The sequence below is a fragment of the Saccoglossus kowalevskii genome, chromosome 21, assembly GCF_978046115.1.
Source record: "Saccoglossus kowalevskii chromosome 21, keSacKowa6.1, whole genome shotgun sequence".
In the NCBI taxonomy this organism is placed as follows: domain Eukaryota; kingdom Metazoa; phylum Hemichordata; class Enteropneusta; family Harrimaniidae; genus Saccoglossus; species Saccoglossus kowalevskii.
In genome coordinates, this window is record NC_140661.1 from 18,982,567 (window position 1) to 19,001,233 (window position 18,667).

Consider the following 18,667-nt stretch of genomic DNA (forward strand, 5'->3'; position numbering starts at 1 on the left):
TACCTTTTTACGACACGTACTCGAATCAGCTGATTGTGGAAGTGCAACTCCCGCTGCACATGCTATGTTGTGTAATTGGAGGGCCACAAACATCATAGGTAGAATATAGGTAAGGGCGTTGTGTCGTCACCGGAAGCGCTTTTGGTCATCGATGGGCCGTATATTCCGCCACAAAACTAGAAGAGTGGGATCCGCAAATTACATGTAGTGGGGATAACCCTGCAGATTTCTATTCTATTCTATTCTATTCTATTCTATTCTATTCTATTCTATTCTATTCTATTCTATTCTATTCTATTCTATTTTCTTTTCTATTCTATTCTATTCTATTCTATTAATTTTGTTATTTTTTCAACGAAAAGGAATTTGAAAAAAAAGTATCTGGTAGATGCTTTTCAATTAAATTAATATAAAATTGAACTTGAATGTGTTAATAATACGCCAACTATGATTCAACGCATATTTACAGATGTTCCAATCAGAAGCATGCATGGCTTTACGAGGATGTAATTTATTATGGATGACAGTTAACCAAAGACCTGAAGCTTTTAAACACTTTTAATTTTAATTTTTATATTTAATAAAAAAAATATTATGTGTTATTAATAGTTCCAGTGAATTTTATGAAAACAATAAATGTTTTTTTTTATGGAAATGTATAAAATATAAATTTGTAAAACATTTATCCTGGAAGAACCTCACACTTTCAAAGAAGTATTCATAGAAACCATTTGGTAAACCCACATTACCCATGAGTCTTTGTAGGTTTCTATCAGTCATTGGCCGATTTACTACCATGCATCTATTAACGTGTTGTTATTGGTAAAGTTGTTTTTAATTAATTTAAACAAATTTTATGCTTTTATGAAATTTGCTGTAGAGCTGTCCTTTGTTTAAAAAATTCCTAAACCACTGACATGAATATTTATAATAATTTCTCAGTACAATGTCAATAATATTAATAATAATAATAATGAATTTATTGCATCCTTAGAAATTATTTCCATTGGTAATAAAGTACAATACATATAAAACTAAAGTAAAAGTAAAATGTCAGTTATTGTTATTTCTGATTTCAAATATTTTGTATAAGTATTCACCAACTTGTCTTATTAGTACGTCTTCTCTTGAACTCGTAATATATTTTTTTTTACTCAGGTGTTCTCTGGATCAAAATGGCTTCCCAAAAATGGTTGAGGTCTTCTGTAATATTAAAGTCCGCCCATCAGCCACTTTCATCGTGGTCAAAGAAAACCCTCCTTCCATTATATCCTGTGCAGAGTATGTTCTCACGAATACCGTCTAGATTTGGCCACTGTGTTCGATCTGTTGAAACTAGAATTGGTTTGTACATCCAACCCATACAAGCTCGACTAAGTCTGCTGAGCCAAGCAAGGTTATTTTGTAGCAGTCTTAGTAACACTGTCTCTGCTCAGAATGGTGTAATCTGGCAGATAAATCAAATGGATAGTTTAGAAAGTCTTGTTGATTTTGTGCACATCAATGGGAATAAGTTTGACGAAGAAGCCGTTGTCAGTGCAGTGAGACGGATGGCGGAGATTGTAGAAGTTGTGAGACAGGATGACCAGTTTAATTTATGGCTGATGAATTTGGGTCCAGTTTGTGATCTTGTTATGATGCATGCACGATACATGACTAATATCAATGTTACTTTGTGTTTATATAATTTCTCAAAATGTGAAGTACCGCTGAACACGCCTGTAATGCAGACATTACTAAGACAGTGCGAGGCTCGGATGAACGATATGGATCTTGAATCACTGACACGACTGCGTGTAACTCTTGGTAAAATGCCCAAGACAGAACAAGTAGATGCTATGATCCTAGCTACACAGATTTTATGCAAGCAGACATTAAACCGAACTCTTTCTATACGTCTTCTAGCATCATTAATTGAACCCATGTATAACGTATTATCACCGTCAGAAAAACGGGAATTTGATAACCGTATTGTCGCTATTATGACTATTAGGAAAGATGTCAAGTTAAAACATGTTGTGAATCTCTTTCGTCAGTATGGTTACGTGAGACACAGATCTGACGTATTATTGGAAAAGGCAAGTCAGTTGATTATGAATTCCGATGATGTAACAGCTGAGCTTTTGGAATCGGTTCTTGTGGCATGTGAGAGGTTGAAGTATTACAATGACCAATTATTTGAGTGGAGTGCACGTTTTCTGCAAACCCACATGGAGGACTTGACAATTAACTGCCTTGCGAGGGTATTGCATGTGTATGCAGTGTTTGGATATGTCCATAAACCACTTCTACGACAAGTCGCAGATCATATTTATAACTTGTCAGACATCAGTCCTTTAGACGCTACTGGAAGCATAGACAGTCTATCGATGTGTGCATTCTTACTCGCACCATTTGCAGAACTGAACTTTCGTCAATTTACCGAGTTCAAGAGTCCTTTATCAGAACATGCTAAAGAGGAGTTTGAGTCCAGCGATGAAGAACGTTATCTATGTAAATTGGTGGAGGATAAAACTGAGGATCTTTTGTTAAATGCTAACAATACTCAATATGGTCATGTGTTAGATGTCGTCAACTACCTCACAATGCTTAATAAGACGCCAAGTCGGGAATTGCTGCAGTTTATATTCGATCCTAAATGTCAACGTTTTTTGATGGATATTAAAGGTAAGATTTTTTCAATAGTGTTTGTCACGGTTATGAGATATTACTAAAAATAAAACTGACGTAATCCCAAAACACTGTTCAGTACATGATTTAGATTAAATAAGGACACCATGCGCATACAATAACAATAACTGTGACTTGTTTGTGATTTTTTAATGTAGGGTGTGGCCCTGGGTGCCACGGCATTGTCAGAGTGGGCGCTATTTATATTTGGTCGTTGGCTGCCCCACTCAACACATAGATCCAGCTATATCAAAATAAGGTGTACTGAGGCGTATTGTTTGAAATCAAACAGATGAACCAAAAACGAACTAATAACTGCTAGAACTTTGATTTATCCATGATTATCTCAATTACACTTTGAATTTGGTGCAGTTTAATTAAAATATTGTGTAAGGGAAATCAAGGTTGAGATATTGCTGGTTCATGTACATGTCTGCGCATTCAGTGTATTGTACGTGTCTAATGCATACAACTCATATTGCTATCACAGTATCCATGGCAGTGTTTTGAGTGGGCAGTCAACGATCGAATCTAAATAACACCCTCACTGACAACGCCATCTAAGACCAGGAAAAAAATTTTTCCTGTTTCTCGTTTCATGAAAACGGCGAGGCGTTTTGAATACTGAGCTAAAATGGGGGAAATTTGAGATAAGTGCAAGTACAAGCGCATTTTAGAATGCTTTAGAAGGAATAAAACGTCCGAGGCGCATAGTTCAAAACATGGCGCGCGCAAACAAGAAACAGAGATATTTTTTTTCTCAGCCTAAGAGTATGCAGTGATTCAACCAGATACTGTCATAGTGCCTAAATTGTTGTTTTGGTCTGAATCTTTTCATGATTTTGTCTGAAAAATTTATGCTTGATTTTGCTTGCAGATAATGCAAGATTTAACAGACGGAGGAACGCATACTTGAATATCTATCGATCATTAGAAATGAATACTTACGATGATTTATCTCATCTCTCGCTTGAAACATGCGTCATGCAAAACAGGAAGTCCACTGATGGTATAGTAGATACCAGAAAGGTTTTACAACTGTCATTGCAAGCGATCATCAGATTATTATATGGGGATAAGTTACATACTGAGATTAACATACTGGACTATCCAGGATTAATCATAGGTAAGGGGTTTATTGAGATGAAAACTATAGGATTATCTAGGCTTAATCATATGTAAGTCAAATACTGAGTTTATAGTGCTGGATTATTCAGGCTTAATCATAGGCAAGTTATATATTGAGATTAACATATAAGATTATCTAGGCTTAATCATATGCAAGTCACATACTGAAACTAAGGTATTGGATTATCCAGGCTTAATCATATGTAAGTCACATACTGAGATTAATATATTGGATTATCTAGGTTTAATCATATGTATGTCACATACTGAGATTAAGGTACTGGATTATCCAGGCTTAATCATATGTAAGTCACTTACTGAGATTAAGGTTCTAGATTATCCAGGCTTAATCATATGTAAGTCACATACTGAGATTAAGGTATTGGATTATCCTGGCTTAATCTATGTAAGTCACATACTGAGATTAATGTATTGGATTATCTAGGCTTAATCATATGTAAGTCACATACTGAGATTAAGGTACTGGATTATCCAGGCTTAATCATATGTAAGTCACATACTGAGATTAAGGTACTGGATTATCCAGGCTAACAGGCTTAATCATATGTAAGTCACATACTGAGATCAATGTATTGGATTATCCAGGCTTAATCATATGCAAGTCACATACTGAGATTATTCAGGCTTAATCATATGTAAGTCACATACTGAAATTAAGGTATTTGATTATCCAGGCTTAATCATAGGTAAGTCACATACTGAGATTAAGGTATTGGATTATCCAGGCTTAATCATAGGTAAGTAACATACTGAGATTAAGGTATTGGATTATCCAGGCTTAATCATAGGTAAGTCACATACTGAGATTAAGGTATTGGATTATCCAGGCTTAATCATAGGTAAGTAACATACTGAGATTAAGGTATTGGATTATCCAGGCTTAATCATAGGTAAGTCACATACTGAGATTAATATATTGGATTATCTAGGTTTAATCATATGTATGTCACATACTGAGATTAAGGTACTGGATTATCCAGGCTTAATCATATGTAAGTCACTTACTGAGATTAAGGTTCTAGATTATCCAGGCTTAATCATATGTAAGTCACATACTGAGATTAAGGTATTGGATTATCCTGGCTTAATCTATGTAAGTCACATACTGAGATTAATGTATTGGATTATCTAGGCTTAATCATATGTAAGTCACGTACTGAGATTAAGGTACTGGATTATCCAGGCTTAATCATATGTAAGTCACATACTGAGATTAAGGTACTGGATTATCCAGGCTTAATCATATGTAAGTCACATACTAAGATTAAGGTACTGGATTATCCAGACTAATGGGCTTAATCATATGTAAGTCACATACTGAGATCAATGTATTGGATTATCCAGGCTTAATCATATGCAAGTCACATACTGAGATTATCCAGGCTTAATCATATGTAAGTCACATACTGAAATTAAGGTATTTGATTATCCAGGCTTAATCATAGGTAAGTCACATACTGAGATTAAGGTATTGGATTATCCAGGCTTAATCATATGTATGTCACATACAGAGATTAAGGTATTGGATTATCCTGGCTTAATCATAGGTAAGTCACTTACTGAGATTAAGGTATTGGATTAACCAGGCTTAATCATAGGTAAGTCACATACTGAAATTAGGGTATTGGATTATCCTGGCTTAATCATAGGTAAGTCACATACTGAGATTAAGGTATTGGATTATCCAGGCTTAATCATATGTAAGTCACATACTGAGATTAAGGTATTTGATTATCCTGGCTTAATCATATGTAAGTCACATACTGAGATTAAGGTACTGGATTATCCAGGCTTAATCATAGGTAAGTCACATACTGAGATTAAGGTACTGGATTATCCAGGCTAACTGGCTTAATCATATGTAAGTCACATACTGAGATCGATGTATTGGATTATCTAGGCTCAATCATATGCAAGTCACATACTGAGATTAAGGTATTTGATTATCCTGGCTTAATCATAGGTAAGTCACTTACTGAGATTAAGGTATTGGATTAACCAGGCTTAATCATAGGTAAGTCACATACTGAAATTAGGGTATTGGATTATCCTGGCTTAATCATAGGTAAGTCACATACTGAGATTAAGGTATTGGATTATCCAGGCTTAATCATAGGTAAGTCACATACTGAGATTAAGGTATTGGATTATCCAGGCTTAATCATATGTAAGGCACATACTAAGATTAAGGTATTGGATTATCCAGGCTTAATCATATGTAAGTCACATACAGAGATTAAGGTATTGAATTATCCAGGCTTAATCATATGTAAGTCACATACTGAGATTAAGGTACTGGATTATCTAGGCTTCATCATATGTAAGTCACATACTGAGATTAAGGTACTGGATTATCTACTTTTAGTCATTGAATACCATGTTCTGGTAAAGTTGCATGAAAGATATTAGACTGGCAAAGTCACAATATTTAATTGACAATTAGCCTTTTAAGCGTGACTGCAAAAGAAATCCCGACTGGACGCATCTGCAGGCGACCCACTGTGTTGGAGTGAAAACCGAAGCGGAATCACTCCGCTGATTATGCTAATTAAATGTTGTTGGCTAGCACTGACAACGAATGCAGCTCTGATGTTTGAATCACATTTACGTTGTCATTTTTTAGCATGAAATAACCAAACCCTAGCACCACTACCACCATAATTCTAACCTACACTACGTTACATTACAACAGTTTACCCCATGTCAGCTATATTTTCAGTTCTAAACTACGAGATACGACTAGCAGCAAAACATTCCGTGACTAGTCCGCAATGTGAGCAATGAATAATTAAATGCCCGCAGATAAATCCAGTCGGGATTTCTTTCCCTGTCACGTTAGTTTTGTGATCACGCTAAAAGGACTTAAACAATTAATTATTTTGTTTTGTAAAACAAAAAAGACGTCTTGACTTTGCCAATCTAGAAAGATATGAAATTTTTTTTTAACATAGTCTTTCCTCAAAATCGAGACACATGCATTAAAATATAACATAGAGAAAGTAACTAAACAAAAAAGACGAACTGTAGGAATACAAAAAATAACACAATGGTTTGGGTGAACACTCTTCATCATGCATATATATTTTGAATGGTTTCCATGGCAACCATTGTTTATTACTAATTACATGTACATGTTGTCAACATTTCTATGACACTGCATTTATGACACACGGATTTAGTGATGATCACATGTTATTTTCGTAATGTGCTTCAGTCCTTCATTCACATTACTCACTAGCGTTGTGTCTAATCTTTTATTTGACCTCTTTATTTTCAGATTGTAAAGTTGATTTGAAAGATTCAGTAAGAAATAACAAAAGGTATGCATAAACTCGTACGATATAAAATACTTGTACTGTAAAATACTTGTACTGTAAAATACTTTATTTTAGCTGGAATTAATTTTCGCTGAAAAGACTTTTTGGGTGTTTTGTATGGAATTTATTTTCACTGATTTTTGACAAGTTGAATATAAACCATAAGAAAAAATGAATATTCGCTGGATTTTATTTTAACTGAATCATTCCTTCAGTGAAAATAGCGAAAATTAATTCCAAGCGAAAATAAAGTATTGTACAGTAACTAAATTAAAATTATTTTCTACATTTAACAAACAACTCTTGTTCTAAGTTGATTTTTACACCACCAAAGAGAATGACAGCATGATTAACCAATCAGTGTCTGCCTTACAGCTGGTAATTTCTTGCATTAATTAAGCCATTGTGTTACTGGCCAGAATTGTGCTCTGCAAATTTTAACACAGCTTGTCTGAAAGTTAGCATGCATGAAAATGCTCTGAATAGAGCCTTTTGTGTTTATGCAATTAATACTGATCTACTAACACAAATGGAGTGAAATTGTGTATGCATTTCAACATATTTCATTTATTTGAAATAGCCATTACTGGGGGGAATGATGTGTGGTATGTATGTCACTGTGCTAGGGAGTGTGGTATGTATGTCACTGTGCTAGGGAGTGTGGTATGTATGTCTCTGTGCTAGGGAGTGTGGTATGTATGTCTCTGTGCTAGGGAGTGTGGTATGTATGTCTCTGTGCTAGGGAGTGTGGTATGTATGTCACTCTGCTAGGGAGTGTGGCCTGTATGTCACTGTGCTAGGGAGTGTGGTATGTATGTCACTGTGCTAGGGAGTGTGGCCTGTATGTCACTGTGCTAGGGAGTGTGGTATGTATGTCACTGTGCTAGGGAGTGTGGTATGTATGTCACTGTGCTAGGGAGTGTGGCCTGTATGTCACTGTGCTAGGGAGTGTGGTATGTATGTCACTGTGCTAGGGAGTGTAGTCTGTATGTCACTGTGCTAGGGAGTGTGGTATGTATGTCACTGTGCTAGGGTGTATAGTATTTATGTCACTCTGCTAGGATGTATGGTATGTATGTTCCTGTGCTAGGGAGTAGGCTGATTTTGATAGTAAACTACAAGAATTCAGTAAAAATGTATACTGGGTATATTTAATATGGAGATTCTGTTCTGTCTTTAGGTTAGCTTTATTACTGGCTCCAGATTCCTACTATGCGAAAAATCTACTAGAAGATGCTGAGTTTTGGTTGCTAGGAAATGCTGTTGCTATGGAGAGACAACTAAATATAATAGGATACCATGTACGATGGGTAGGTATATTTATAATAACAATTTTGGTTTTTGATTCCTGAGTGCCTCCAATGTATGCAAATAGACCTTAGATGCAAACACCTGCTGATATCTTGGCTGAGAGCAAGAAAACTGTAAAACTAGTTTTTGATTATTCATTGAATAATGTTCCTTTCTCCCTGTCATCACATCTGGTGTTCCAAATACCATAATAATTGGAGCATTGAATGTGATCGTAACAGAGAGTGGACCATTATTTGTGGGTCAGAAACTAGTCTCATGGAGTGAGATCTTGGCAGCCATCGTCTAGTTACTAAAATAAAGTGTTGCTAGTATGTAAACTGATTAAGATTTTAATGATTTGCATATGTTCTTCTATTGGATAAAATAAAAAATTGTGTGTTTGTTATTCGTTTCAGATACCTCTAAGAGAATGGGCAGTATTGGAAACAAAGCAAGACAAGATGGAGTACACCAAATCTGTCATCGATAACTTTTATAAATTCCCCATTGATGATTGATTGATCCGACCACTAGAGGGCAGTGTCAAGAAATCAAATTTTTCCAGTAACATAGGTTTTGGTATAAAATATGCTGATTTATATTTGCAAAAATCATCTTGCTTCCTGAAAACCTTTTCTTTAACCCCTTGTTCCCGCTCAAATTATGTTAAATTTATTCATATTTCCTGTATTTTCACCTGATTTAATTTTAATTTTGAACCAAGCAGAGAAAATGTGACATTGCTTCCTGTCTTTGATAAAAAAATTTGAAATTTTTTCAAAATTTCGTGTGGAAAAGTACAGACTATAAATAGAACTGTTGGGGTCAAAGGGTAAATTCAAACCAATCAGAAAGCAGCATGTTTGCTGTTGGGTGTTTTTCACAAATCAAATCATTTTATAAATGATTCAACTCAAGTGTGGCATTTTATTTTTTGTACATTTCAATTTATGAAAAGAAAAGACTACAAAATCAAGACAGAAATTGTCACATCACATAGACATAGTTACCAGTAAACCCAAAAGTCATTTGTTTTCAGTCATCCCAATCGCTGTGAATTTTTGTTATGGCAATCAAATAGTTCTCTAATAATTGAATGCTCTTTAATCTATGTCAATCAATGGATTGTTTGGATTTTGTAACCAACAATTATCATGTATTAAATACATATTTATAATAGATAAATTGTGTAAACTTTATTTGCGCATTGAATGGATGAATAGATAGATGGATGGATGAATGAATGAATGAATAAGAGGTGGTGGTTGCTTCTGCTACTTGGTTGCAAATTACATTTTGATTTGTCAACAACCAATTGTCACTTTTGCCTCCAAAGTCTAGAAGTACTAGTAATTTATAGATCATGAATCACTCTTCATAGTCACTATTTAAAAACATATCACAAAAAACCTGCAAGGATTAAGAAAATGAAATAAAAATACGTGGTTACCATACTCTGTTCAGAGAAAATCGATCAATAAAATACGATGAAAATAACATGTTTGGCTGATTTATTGCATTTTCTCGTGACATAGGGTGAAAAAAATATCTTAAAAGTACTTTTTGATGTTTAAACGTATTGAAAAATTGTGGTCTTTAAAATCTACTGTTAAAATAGGATTTTACGCATATTTTACTGTGTTTTTTTTTTCTCAAAAAACAGTTAACTGAAAAAATCACACTGTTGACTATTACTAAAATGAATTATTATAGACGGATTTTGACACAATGTATTGTCACTGCTATATGCTGTCGAATATGCACATATGTAAAAAAAACCTGTGGGTAACATACTACCCCAACATAAAATATATAAAAATTAGTGTTGCAATAATGAATTTAATTACAAAAGTATATTAGTATTTATATGGTCTCCATAAACATGGTAATAATAATTGGGGGTTTATAGATACTGTATATGTATGTACATAAGTAAGTTGTCAGAAAGACTGAGAAGTAGTTTTCGAAGAACGTCATTCAAAAGGTGGAAAAGTTAACTCGGAAGAAGTAAAAATTCTGTTTTATTGAGAAGTCTGAAATATCAAGAAGACTAATGGTTTACTTAAGGTGAGAAATTTGTTGTGGAAGAGTGAGATGTAGTAGTTGCAAAAATGGGATACCCCGGTAGTTGTTTTCAGACGTGGCAAATTTGATAGGTGACCAGAAGTCTTAATAGACGATATATTCTTTGAGACAAAGGCTTTGCTTATTCTGGTAGGAAAATGTTAAATGTGAAATGCATGTAATTTTTTCTTGAATCATAATAAAATGTGTGAAAATGTCTTGTATACCATTACCCAGATCTGTTCTGTGTGAAAAAAAGTCGCCTGACAAAACATTGTAAATTCTGACAAGTAGACTGCAAAAGCAAAAAAGGCTTGTATATTTCTCCAGAATGTTTTAGTTTTAAAGAATGAATAGTTTTAAAGGACGAAAAGTTCATTTAGGGCATCTGAAAATTAGTCTGGAACATGGTTTTCAAAATCAGTAAAACCTTGAAGAAAAGTATTTCTACAGTGAAATTTACAGAAACAAAATAAAATTTCATACATGCTTGAAAGATAAAAGCAAAAATAAAAAGATACAATAACATCACCGTGAGTAAAAGTGAACAGTAGTTCTACCCCCTCCCCAGGGTTGTTTTCCAATGGTCAACCCCTAAAAAAGACAGAATGTTGTACCGAAAAATAACATTTGATTTGAGAAGACGGAATAATTATATGTGGAGACAGGTATTATTGGAAGACTTTTAGTCAGAAAAGATATATAAAAGTTTCTACTCTGAAAAGTAAATTGTGAAGACGGGAAAGTCGTCTTCAAAGACAGTAAATGTTTTGTTAAGTTGAAAGTCAAGACGTTTGTTTTCAAAGTTGAGGAGAGGACAAAAGTAATTTCATTACCCGGAATTCGTCTGCAAAGGAGGCAAATGTGTTCTATTGGAAACCAGGACGTTTGTCTGAAAAGTAGAACAAGCAATTTGCAAAAAAAGAAAATACGTTTGCAAGGGAGGTTTTCGCACAGTTTTTTTTTTCAATCGTCAAAAACTTACTTTGTGTACAGGTACATAAAGTGCTTTGGAAATTGGGATTGTTTCGTTGGGAGACAACGTCGGAATAGATCAAGAATTAAAAAAAAAAAACTTATCAGTGGAAATCTTACAATAAATAGTGTTTGTAGAATGACAATGAACAATATACGTAAGAAAAGAATAGATATTCCCTTATTCTGTTTTTTTTTCAAAAATCTTTTCAACATTGAATTGTTTAGTGACGGAATTCGAAGTACGCCCTCAACGGCAGTATATGCGTTCTCGAAGTTGAAACATCATGCCTTTGGTTTTGATGTGTGGTTTACCTTGTAGCGGCAAAACGAAGCGAGCAGAAGAACTAAAGAAATACATAGAGGTCAACAAGGCAAAGGATGTTCACATAGTCAGTGATCATTCAATTGGAGTCGACAGAAATTACGTTTACGCAGGTAAAAGATGTAAACTCCGGTCACTCGGTAAATCATGAGTCAATGACATTGTCGGCCATTCACGTTTAGAAATGAGTTTGATTCCCATACATATAATAACACATATCCTTCTAAATTCCAACCTTAGATTCAAGGAGGGAGAAAGACATCAGGGGAACTCTGAAGGCAAATGTTGAGAGGTGAGACTGCTATAACCCATCCGTCTCACTGCCCAAACTGTGGGAGTTATACTTCCGGTTTCACGGACGCGATAGTTTTAATTATCATAATCTGAAATTAACTTTAACGAAACATAATTACTATTTTTTAATTGTTATAGAAAAATCAACAAAGACGACGTTGTTATTCTAGATTCTTTGAACTACATTAAAGGTAAGTGCATAAACCTGATAACGGATCGATTGAATTCCTGAATCGTGTAGCCCGGCTAGCTCAGTCGGTAGAGCATGGGACTCTTAATCCCAGGGTCGTGGGTTCGAGCCCCACGTTGGGCGCTTGCTTTTTCTTTTTTTACTTTATAAATAAATTCTTTTTTTATCTTCCTTTTTACATGCTTTACACTCGATTTGGAATCGATTGAAATTTTGTTTTTTTGTAACTTTTCTTTTACCTACAGTTCTGTATTTTCTGAAACAACTTTGTGTGAAACTGCACTTCTGTAGTCATCCCTATACAAGCACTGGTTTATCAAAAAAAAAAGCTAGAAAAGAACAGAAATATTTTTAATATGTCACTTGTATATTGCTAACAGGTTGCCGTTATGAATTTTACTGTGTTTCCAAGTCAGCAAAGACAACACACTGTGTGGTTAGTGAAATATTTATTATAATATTTAATCTTACATGTACTGAATACCAGAACTTCAAAAAAAGGATATTATTATACATCTGTCACCGTAACGCCATAAGTTACAGCGTGCCGTAATTTTGCAGTATTTTACAGTGTATTTTCATCCTACCATATAAGGAAATACGAATTCCAAATATGGAATGATTATGTGCGTAAACGTCCTCTAATAATGAAAACAAACATGGCTGCCACACTAAGAAGTTTGCTGATTCTGTTCTAAAATTTTTGGATTTCAGCATTCCCATGATGTATCCTTGGAAGTAAAAGATGTATATTAATAAGGTTATTATGAGGATACCTCAAAGTATGCACTCAGACAGTACGCTGTTGCTTCGACCTCCGCTGCGCGTCGGTAGATATTTCCGTTGTACTGTCTTCATGCATACTTCAAGGTAACCTCGTAATAACCTCATAGTATGAACAGGTATTACTTGTCAGAACTACATTTGCAAATTGTAAGGGGTTGACCATTTGAAATTCAGGGGGGTAAAAGTTATGTGAAAATTATTTTTCCATTTTCACTCAGTTTTGAGCAAGAGCCAACTGATAATACTGGTGAATTTTGTATTTCCTATTTTTTTTTTTCTCTGCTGATTTTTTTTTTCAAAATCACCCCCCCCCCCCTCTGATATTGGTGAACCCCTACAAGTCCCACATACTAATGGTGATGTTGGTTAATCCACACTATACTGTCTATTGACATGAAAGTAACTTGTTATTAAATATTAATATTTATATTCAGATTCACTGTGAGCTAGCTGTGGATACAGCTTCTGCATGGAACAAGGAACGAGAGAAAACAGAACAATATTCTCAAGAAATGTAAGAATTGTTTTCTTTTAAAACACAAAATAAAAGTTAAATCAATGAGTTACATTTTTTGTGCATCACAGATTACTCTCATTATGAATGAATTACCCACAAATACTGTAAATTTGTGTGAATATTCATAATGTAGATTCAAATTCAAACGAGAAGTTGTGATTCGCTATTGGATTATACCAAGTTTGTTTCATCAAAATCTTTGCTATGATTGGTCAAATGGTTTTCATTTGTTATTTTCTAAATTAACGATAAGCTGCATTGATGAGTAATTTTAAAGGGCGGTGGTCGTCGCACTGCGCGTGTTTGAATTTCATGTAAATAAACAATGTATTTTACACGCGTTGTATCCGTTGCTATCATTCCCATATCAAACAGGACATGGTGCGACAACCATCGCCCTATTAAATGAGAATATTGGTGTTATCTTTATTTAGCTTTGACGCATTAGTGATGCGGTTTGAAGCACCAGATTCCAGGAATCGCTGGGATTCGCCATTATTTACAATTCTTCCAGACAGTGATGTACCATGCGAGGCGATATGTGATGCAATATTCGACAGGAAAGCGCCACCGCCAAACTTCTCAACACAGTCGGTATGTGTGTAGTGAAAAAAGACTATCTTTGAATGAGTCCTTTAGTAATTTTCCATATTGTCAAGTGCATTCATTGTGGGTTCAATAGAATACTATGGATATGTAAGGCTGGTGAAAAAAGAATGCTTAGTTTGTACAGGATTAGGTGATCAAAGGTCAATGACGATGAATAGTAATAGGCAGCATATATTGTTTATAGCTGTGTTGTATTCTAACTCAGAACACTTTTATTACAACGTTAGTAACAGAAACAGAAACATAGGTACAGTGCAGACGGACTTGTATAACCCCGCCAGCAAGAATTACATTAGAATCAACATTTACGTAATCCATCAATCCAGTAATGTGTAAGAATTATATGGCCATTCTAGTAGAAAATAATTCTTTTTTTTTATTTTATGTATTATATAAAACCACTAAAGTATAAACTTAATAGTAAAAGTAAAGCATCATTCGATTTTTTTTTTTTACTATAAACTATAAACAAGTCACATGAGATAGTTACCAATCAACATGTTAAATATCACAATTTGGTTTGTTTTGCAGCAACCCTTATCATCCACAAATTTCCTATATGAATTGGATAAAATAACTCAAGATGTGATCACTGTAAGTATCGGTAGATTTATTTACAGATTTATAGTCGCACTGTAATATACGTGTACAGTCAAACCTGTGTATAGTGACCACTCAAGGAAACTCATGGTCTTTATACACAGGTTGGACATATGTTATGCTTTAAGACTGCCTAAAAGTGGTCACTATAGACAGGTTTGAATATACTAGTAAACAGCCATGATAGAATGCACCAGTTAAACTCTGACCTTTGAACTCACAGTTGCCATAGTTTAATGTTTCAGTCATGATGCTTGTTTACTGTTTTTTTATATGAAAGATATATAAGACAGTGGTACAGTCAAACCTGTGTATAGTGACCATCCAAGGGACTTCATCAATATAGTCTTTATAGACAGGTGACCTTGATATGGAAGTGGTCACTAACACAGATTTGACTGTACCGGTCGTGTGTGATCCTTTCTATTTATTCAATATAATGAGACATTTTTGAGCAATGACCCTCCATAGTGAATAGTGTAATCATACATCCCATAAAGAGCCATTGCTCAAAACATCTGGTTACCGGTATATTCTATAAATACTGAAGACCACCATTTTTAAGATATTACTTTAAAACCACTTTAAATTTTGCAAATTTCAGTGAAAATTGCAAAAATTGGTTGTACTGTAAAATGTGTATTAGAAACCACGGCTTCTATTAAAATGGTACAATGCAACAGAGGGGATGCAGCTTCTATTAGAGCATCTACACATATGAGAAATGGTGAATGTTTGGTTCTCAATTATTCAAAAAGAATGCTTGAGACTTATATTGGAGATGTGGCTTCAAATACAGATTTTATGGTAGTATAGTATAGTGAGAATTTTTGCGAAATTTCATCTTACAAATGCTATAAAACCTGGATGTCACGAAAATTGACTACAGCAAAAAATTAAATGCTTTACAATATATTTATCGGTTCTCGAAGCATTCTCAAACTTTATACTTAGCAACAAAGAATGATGGGTATTTTATGTTTGTGTTTTATTAGGTTTTATTAGAAGCTCAGAAAACCAGTGTACCAGGTGATCAAATTAGTATACCTGATGCAAAAGATAAAATATCCTTTTACTATTGTAATGTACAGTGCATGGGTGTGTATCATTTCACTGTTTCATTTCATGGGGAGCTTAGAGTATAGTTTCTAGTCTAAGTGTATATAATATATTTCCTTAACCAATACTCACATTAATTTAATTCACAATTACAACGTATCTGAACTAAGAAGACACAGAAGACAATTTATTAGTTATACCAAGACACATCCTGTCAATAACACACGACTTATTGCTAATATGTTTGTACAATATCTTAATAATAGTGTGCAATGAATTCAAAGAAACCATGGCACTGTTATTACCAGGCATTGCCAGGCAGCACAAACATATGATACTGTAAAATGACTGATTTTCGCTGGGTTTAAATTTCGCTGATTTACCATTTAAGGTATATTCAGTGGGTTTTTAAATTCACGGTTTTATCATTTAGATAATGTGTTCTATGCTCCATTTGACTGGGTTTTAATTTAGCACATTTTCCAGTCAGCGAAATAAGCAAAATTAAAACCCAGTGAATAATTAACCCTTTTGCAGTAACACTTTTCTCGTATGCAAATTTGCCATAGTGTTAAAAGATTTACTGAACACTTCACTTTAACATGTACATTGTAATGTAAACCATTTATTTTCACTATTTTAATATTCTGATCATATTCAGCAGGTTTTCAACTTCTTAAATTTGTATTATTATTATTTTACATGTTAATTTAGATTTAATTTAGCAGATTTCACATATTAGAGCGAAAATAGCGAAATCAAATCCAAGCGAATAGTGAATGCATTTACACTATTAACTTCTTAGGAAGTGCTATTACCAATAAGGAATGTTAATTATCCCCCAAAATAATTACCCCACCCCCCGAGTAGTTGTTGATGATCCATTTATTTATTTATAAACGAGTGAACCGGCCACCAATGTGACACAGCAACTCACAACTCGCTCGCTAAAGTGATCCAAGAGTTCTAATTACTGTTTTATATCTATCTATGAAATATAGAAAACTAAATTGTGTGAATGCTACAGATTCTTTGAGAACCCAGTATGCACATCAAGTAACAATAAAAAAGAATAGTCATTTCATTGTCTTGATATTACAATTACAGTGATATATCAGGGTACTATTGACTCTCAATAAAGAAGCATAAAGCGACTCGCCAAAGACTTATAAATAACAAGATCCTATTGTTCAGACTGGTGGGATTAACCGATATAAGTAAAATCATATAGAGATACTGTCGCTGTGTACAGTTTATGTATGATTTCAAAGTTCTTCATCGCATTTATGAGTTAAAAAAATTTTCTCTTTTGTATGTGTATTTGTGCCAATGTATTATTTAAAAATAATTTCACTAAATAACTGATCATCTTGTCTTCTATAATTGAAATAAATAAGATCAGACATAAAATAATTTTTTGTTTTTTTTATTACAATAACCTGTATTAACTCGTACATAGTAGAGTGTACCAATAGATGGAAGATTACATCACAAGTACCTGATGGTAGGATTGAACACATTACTGGGGAAATACCAAAACACATTGTGCAAAAATATGCATAGAAACTATTACAGACAATATTTTGAGTTTTACATTCTGTTGCATTTCAAGGCATGCACAGATTTAGAGGGGGGAGGGGTCATGGGTGAATTTTCAGAACCCTTTAACCAGTCAAGCTAAGTTTGATCAGAGATAATGCAGATACCAAGAATTTATGAATTCACACGTCATGCTCATCAGTAAGTTATTTTTCGTAAAGGAATAACAAGGGTATGCATCTTTCATAACCATGAACAGTAATATGCAATGAACATCCCACGGAGATGCAAATTCTTATGGCTTGAAAGTGATACCAATTCCATGTGCGTCAATTAAACTTGTTTTTTAACCAATGGTGTCCCAGAATGCAGTAGGTGATGAGAGATATTACTGCATTTCTAAACATAAAATTACACACTTTGCATGGACCATACCAAAAAGAGATGAAAACAAACAACTAAAGGTATTAAGTTTTTTTACCCTACATTGAACTGTTGATGTTGTCCCTAATTTGGCTTGTCTTGTGATTGTGTAATTCGTAATAATTTTGTAAGACTTGACAATTTACGCAAGATATTACACCCTTGACATTGACTTTATGAACATTCAAAAAGCGGCCTGTATGCCTATACAATGCAAAACTAATATGTTTGGTACAAAACTGGGAAACACAAAAAATCTTGACGTCAAACAACATATTCTTGTTGATGACCAGAGGTTTTTGTGTGCGAGACAAACATGGTAGCCTAGCAACTAGAGAAAGTGTAACTCTGCTATTAAAACAATGAAAGTATATAAATCTGCATCCATGATGTAACACTGTAATCTTCTCATTGCAGTTTGTGAAAAAAAAAAAATACTGCTATGAATCACTCATTTACTGATGAAGCAGTCATATATCTGGACCAAAAAATATAGGGTATATTTTTAAAGGGGAACCGATACTATAAATAGGGGCAAGATGGCCACCGAAATTAGTATGCTAATCCAAACCAAGCCGCTCACATCATGGCGGGAGCTCCAGGAAATGTGCTATTTACGATGTTTAGAGATCAAGCTGTGATTCCAAATACATTTCTACGGAGGCATGAATATGTACGCTAGCGATTACACTCATCTGGTTGGGCTTTTGATGTATACATGTAGTAGCTTTCGGTCGAAACGTGCCGTGACAAGTACAAATCCTGAGTTTAAAATGGCGGCTAATGTATGCAAAATGCCTGTCAATCACAGTTTGTGTAAGCGAGCATAATAAGCATTCATTTACTTAGTGGACAGA

The 18,667-nt window shown here is 34.2% G+C and overlaps 2 protein-coding genes and 1 non-coding gene across 3 annotated transcripts; all 3 read left to right on the forward strand.

Annotated features, from left to right (window-relative positions):
* The first annotated feature begins 12 nt into the window (after positions 1–12).
* On the forward strand, positions 13–9,614 carry LOC102804351 (uncharacterized). Its single transcript, XM_006811903.2, has 6 exons — positions 13–109; positions 1,159–2,667; positions 3,548–3,796; positions 7,097–7,139; positions 8,317–8,446; positions 8,846–9,614. The coding sequence occupies exons 2-6, from the start codon at positions 1,176–1,178 to the stop codon at positions 8,945–8,947; spliced, it is 2,016 nt and encodes a 671-aa protein (XP_006811966.2). The 5' UTR covers positions 13–109; positions 1,159–1,175; the 3' UTR covers positions 8,948–9,614.
* A 2,122-nt stretch (positions 9,615–11,736) lies between these two features.
* On the forward strand, positions 11,737–17,261 carry LOC100378003 (protein KTI12 homolog). Its single transcript, XM_006811902.3, has 9 exons — positions 11,737–11,906; positions 12,034–12,085; positions 12,226–12,278; positions 12,658–12,713; positions 13,498–13,577; positions 14,015–14,174; positions 14,721–14,783; positions 15,785–15,853; positions 15,981–17,261. Exons 1-9 carry the CDS (start codon positions 11,756–11,758, stop codon positions 16,122–16,124), a joined length of 828 nt encoding a protein of 275 aa, XP_006811965.1. The 5' UTR covers positions 11,737–11,755; the 3' UTR covers positions 16,125–17,261.
* On the forward strand, positions 12,328–12,400 carry TRNAK-CUU (transfer RNA lysine (anticodon CUU)). The gene has a single exon. It is a non-coding gene; the product is annotated as a tRNA-Lys (tRNA).
* Positions 17,262–18,667: the final 1,406 nt, after the last annotated feature.

Coding starts and splice junctions, on each gene's coding strand:
- LOC102804351 (XM_006811903.2), top strand. CDS start 1,176: ATGGCTTCCCAAAAATGGTTGAGGTCTTCTGTAATATTAAAGTCCGCC. Junction 2,668..3,547: donor TTTTTTGATGGATATTAAAG/GTAAGATTTTTT, acceptor TTTTGCTTGCAG/ATAATGCAAGATTTAACAGA. Junction 7,140..8,316: donor TCAGTAAGAAATAACAAAAG/GTATGCATAAAC, acceptor TTCTGTCTTTAG/GTTAGCTTTATTACTGGCTC.
- LOC100378003 (XM_006811902.3), top strand. CDS start 11,756: ATGCCTTTGGTTTTGATGTGTGGTTTACCTTGTAGCGGCAAAACGAAG. Junction 13,578..14,014: donor GAACAATATTCTCAAGAAAT/GTAAGAATTGTT, acceptor ATCTTTATTTAG/CTTTGACGCATTAGTGATGC. Junction 14,784..15,784: donor TAACTCAAGATGTGATCACT/GTAAGTATCGGT, acceptor GTGTTTTATTAG/GTTTTATTAGAAGCTCAGAA.